At 38.6% G+C, this 4,999-nt stretch overlaps 1 protein-coding gene across 1 annotated transcript in view; it reads left to right on the forward strand.

Moving 5' to 3' along the window:
• Positions 1–286: 286 nt before the first annotated feature.
• DBF4 (DBF4 zinc finger) overlaps positions 287–4,999 on the forward strand; it is a gene marked incomplete at its 5' end in the record, with an annotated part of 6,841 nt that continues 2,128 nt past the window's right edge. The window contains 4 exons of the mRNA XM_008938179.1: positions 287–418; positions 1,498–1,500; positions 2,767–2,881; positions 3,232–3,356. Coding sequence (XP_008936427.1) covers positions 287–418; positions 1,498–1,500; positions 2,767–2,881; positions 3,232–3,356 — 375 coding nt within the window. The remainder of the gene's footprint in view (positions 419–1,497; positions 1,501–2,766; positions 2,882–3,231; positions 3,357–4,999) is intronic.

Below are 4,999 nucleotides of genomic sequence, written 5' to 3' on the forward strand. Positions count from 1 at the left end.
TCGCTACTTCTCAGGAACACAGATGTACCATCATACAAAGTTTTAGTGGTTACTTAAGTCTCAACAACAAATAGGTATGAAAGCCATACCCCAGGAAATGTGTAAGATGGCTTTGGAAACTCAAAGCAAATCTGAGAAAGCATCAAGTTTATAGGAAGGAAGGAATTACTTATTCTAGGCTATTTATTCACTTAGCATTCTGTGTACCTTGTATGAATTGTAATTCCTGCAACAAACTGCTTTTGCATTTCTGATGGTTCTAATGCACTTGTTTTGTCCAATACAGCCAGTACCGACCATTTTATCTGCAGTTCCCCACTTTTCCAGTTCTGAACTACTGTGTTCCAAAACCATATAGTCCATTTGAGGTGGATAAGAAGCATCCCTCCAGTCAAAAGCAAACTCAGACTAAGCAAAGGTTTGTTGAAAACTTGTTACTGAGATGTGGCTAGAGGAAGGGGCGATTCTCTAAAATACTTCTAAAGTAGTTGTGCTCCAAAATAATTACTCTGCTTCTGACTTTGTGTTATATTTGGTACTAATGGCCATGTCTCAGCTGCTTTACTTGCTGCACTGTAATTGTTGGTGTCTGTTTATCTTTCTGTACCCTCTTTATCCTGTCTTTAGTCCTTTTCTTGGACATACAGATGCATGCATCCAAAAATGTGGCCTCCTATCACTGTGGGTCAGCATAAGGTATTTTTTCCTTTCTGCCACTGGTTTCTTCTTTGTCCTCATCTTGGATGCTATCCAGTAAGTAATTACAAAAAGTGGATTTCTTAAGACTTCTTTTGATTTTTGTCAGTATAAAGCTAAAGTAGGCAGTTCAAAATTTTTGAAATCGTGATATTCAGTCATAATGCAAAGTCATTGTTGATAAAGAGTGCACACTGTTGGTAGTCAAATTTATAGAAATTAGACTCTGCAAATAACTGCTTCAGCTCCTCAGGGGTGGAAAGTGGATGCCAGCTGCTCAGTACAATTGCAGTTGGTCTTACAGCAAGTTTTTCTATGATACATTTAGTCATTCAGGCTCTATTTGAGCACTATGGATGCAACTGGAACTTCTGGTAAATCAATTTTATTATTCAAAACTGATTTATCTGTTTTTTGGTGAATCAAAGTATCACTCTGAATTTCTTCTACCTAGCATATGTGGAATATTGATGATTCTTTCTTTGACTTATAAAATTTATTCATATGAGGAGGTGCTTAGGTGAAAGATAGCTTTGCTATCCATGGAATTTTTTGTATCTAGTAACTTTTGCTGTGTTGTTTGGGGTTTTTTTGTGCTTGGGTTAATTGCGACTAGTGTATCAGTACAAAAAAAGCAAAGTAGCTATAATACAGCACTAACCCTTGCAATAAGGCAGTTTTCTGATTGTCTCTCTTCACAGGGGGTTAGGAAGCCCCATTCATTTTAAAGCATTAAAAAAAAAAAAGGACCATATTCTTTTTATATTTAGGTTTTTAGGTGGGAGATTCTTTCATGCTCAGCAGGTAACTGTGAGGAGCATCAGTTACAGGAGAAAGGGGAGTGCTCACTTGTTTCATCAGGGAGAAAAGCTTGTTGAAGCAAAGGTGTCAATTCAAAGCTGTGAGTTGCATCAGGCAAGACCTGCAGACATTATTCAGTCTTCAGTTGATAAATTTTATTGCTTATAACCTGCTTTAGTGATTCTCTGGGATTTTTACAGTTCTAAAGAGGGAAGGTAGAGAAGTGAGTGGAATAGTAGAAGTGCAGAGTTAGGTGGAGCCTGTCCTGTGGAACCCACAAGCACTGGGGCAGTTGTTAACAATGTAGGCTTGACTGACAGCATCGGTTGAAGGCAGCGTACCCATACCGTGCTGAACAACACACTGCTACGCTTTGGAACTTGGAGATTTTTTAGGATGTTTTTTTTTTTTTGTGTGTGTGAAGTCCTGAGCTTACATCTATGCAAGATACTTGGTAAAGTTGGTCAGAATGATTGACAGGGAGTTGGCACTATTCCTTTGAAGTCAAAGGGAAGTAGAGATTGGTGGGCTTGCTTTACCACTAGCCTATCATCCTTAGGTGGTGTAATAGTGAATTGCAGTAAACGGTAGCTCTCACCAGAGGACTCTGAAGGTCATGGAGCAGCTATTGAAAACCTCTCTGTGTTTTAATCTCCAGGAAGAACCTGAGGTCCATTTTCTTGTATTTCCACTTAGCCTATACCTAGAAAAATGGGTCAAATGGCATTTGATCAGCATATTCAAAACTTAGGTATAAGCAACAAATACAATTGTTCTTTTACCAAAGAATGAATGCGAGGTCATCTGTTAGACTAAGTTTTTGCTGCATGTTTTGGCATCAAAACTACTGACAATCAATGAGGTGTAAGAAGACTGTTTTTTTTTTTTTTTCCGGTTTTGATTTTATCAAACCTCCTTTTATCAGCTATGCACAGAGATTTCATTATATTCTTTGATTTGTCAAGTGAGGTTATTTTTATTTAGCAAGTTTGCATTGTATGTTCTGCGTTAGTGGTAGTCGTTCATCTGTACTAACCTGGATGTGTTATGGTTACATGTAGTTCCACTGCATCTGCATGTCATCTTGCAGGAAATATTTTTATTTAATGCGTAATTTTTATTTTTCCTGAGCATTGACTAACATAATGTAAATAGCTTGAAAGGAAGTAAAGGGTGGTTTTTATTTTTACAAGGGAATAAGAATTAATGTAACATGATAGTCAAGTATAGAACTCAACTTTGTATTTGAGACATCTTTTCTGTTGACAGAAATAAAATGAATAGTGACAAGGACTGTGGAACTCCTGTTCAGCTCCCTCAGAAGGACAAAAAAAAGAGAGGATATTGTGAATGTTGTGAGAAGAAATATGAAGATCTGCAAACAGTATGTGCAACATGAAGTACCTGCTTTGATGCAGTTGTATCTCTTCAGAGTGGTATCAGCAGTGGCTTCTACTTGCTAGTTTAATGTTTTTATCTTAAAAGATTTTCTGAATATCTTCTAAAAAACAGGAATTGGTCATTTTTTTTTTCCCCAATTTGGGAATTATAGTGTACTAGAGGTTTTAATTTTTGATTGCTGCTGCTTTGTATGATAGAAGGTACTAGTAGTATGTGTCAGAGACACTGGTAATAAATGAATGAAATGTACTTTTTGCTCCATATCATACTGTTGACTTAAATCTAATACTGCAGATAGGAATGTACGTTTCATGTTTTTTTCTTTAATTTCAGCATCTTGAAAGTGAACAGCACCAAAATTTTGCACAAAGCACACAGTATCAAGTTGTTGATGATATAATCTCAAAGTTTGTTTATGAGTTTGTCGAATACAAAGGTGATGCAAAAAAAATAAAAAGGTAAGTTGCATGATCTAAATTATAAAGACTCTGAGTTAAGACATTGAACATACTTAGTTCTGAAATTCTGGATCTGGTAGAGAATAAATTAATGTTTTTCAGTCTGAAGTAAGTCACTGAAATTTGCAATGCAATTGTACCTGGAAAATCAGTTCTATAAAGCAGAAAGTAGTAAAAAAAAAAAAAAAAAAATTAAAAGTGCAGATGGCAGGAAAATGTAAGTGAAAGGAATTGCCAAAAGTTGTCTTCCCTATCCTTCAGCTTCAGAAAAGCAAGATCTACTGTACTGAAACATTACTGACAGAAGAACAGCAGCGTCTGGACATCTTGCTATAGAAACCTTCTGCCATTCTTAGTAGCCTTAGAACAGCAAATGATATCCTCCTCAGTCAATCTAATCTCCTTAGCAGTGGAGAAACTTTTCCTACTGTAGAACTTCCTATCTGTACTCTAAGCCTCTTAGCTTTTTCCCTCCTGAGCTGGACAAAGAAAGCAGATTTTCCTTTCTTCTTTGTAGCTCAAAAGCTTAAATGGGCGAGAGAGACTTGTTCCATGTGTTGGACTGTAGGTACCAGTGCCTCTGTTACTTGGAACAATAACTCAATTCAAAATTGCTCTGATTTTTTTTGCAAATGAGCAGAGAGATAAGGAAAAACTTTTGCATTTATTAAAAACAAAAATATATTGATGAAATAAAGGTGTTTGTAGTGAAATCAAAGGAAATGCAAATAGTCAAACAACTGATAACCTAATGAAGGCAAGCCTTTATTCCTTTTGTGACTTAAAACTACTCAGTGTTTAGATTTGAAATGCTGTGTCAAAAAATAATATATAATTGTGCTAATTGGCTGTATGTATGTCCTAGAATAATTTGTATTTATAGTCACAGATTCACAGAATGTTAGGGGTTGGAAGGGACCTCAAAAGATCATCTAGTCCAACCCCCCTGCCAGAGCAGGATCCCCTAGAGTACATCACACAGGAACATGTCCAGGTGTGCCTTGAAAGTCTCCAGAGATGGCGACTCCACCACCCCCCTGGGCACCCCATTCCAGTGCTCTGGTACTCTCATTGTAAAGAAGTTCTTCCTTATCTTCAGCTTGAGCCTCTTGTTCACCAGCTTGTGGCCATTGCCTCATGTCCTGGCACCAGACACCACTGAGAAGAGCCTGGCCCCATCTTCCTGACACCCACCCTTTAGATATTTATAAGCATTAATAAGATTCCCCCTCAGCCTCCTCCTCTCCAAGCTAAGCATCCCCAGCGTGCTGAGCCTTTCCTCATGTGACAGGTGCTCCAGGCCCCTGATCATCTTAGTAGCCTTGTGCTGGACCCTTGCCGAAATTTCTTTGTCCTCCTTGAACCGAGAAGCTCAGAACTGCACACAGTGTTCCAGGTGGGGCCTCACCAGGGCAGAGTAGAGGGGAAGGATGACTTCCCTTGACCTTTTGGCCACGTACCTCTTAATGCACCCCAGGATGCCATTGGCCTTCTTGGCTGCAAGAGCACACTGCTGGCTCATGGTCATCCTGCTATCAACTAGGACTCCCAGGTCCTTTTCTCCAGAACTGCTCTCCAGCAGATAGCCCCCAGCCTGGACTGATGCATGGGGTTGTTCCTCCCCAAATGCAGGACTTTACACT

The sequence above is a fragment of the Merops nubicus genome, unplaced genomic scaffold (genome assembly GCF_000691845.1).
Source record: "Merops nubicus isolate BGI_N331 unplaced genomic scaffold, ASM69184v1 scaffold944, whole genome shotgun sequence".
NCBI lineage: Eukaryota > Metazoa > Chordata > Aves > Coraciiformes > Meropidae > Merops > Merops nubicus.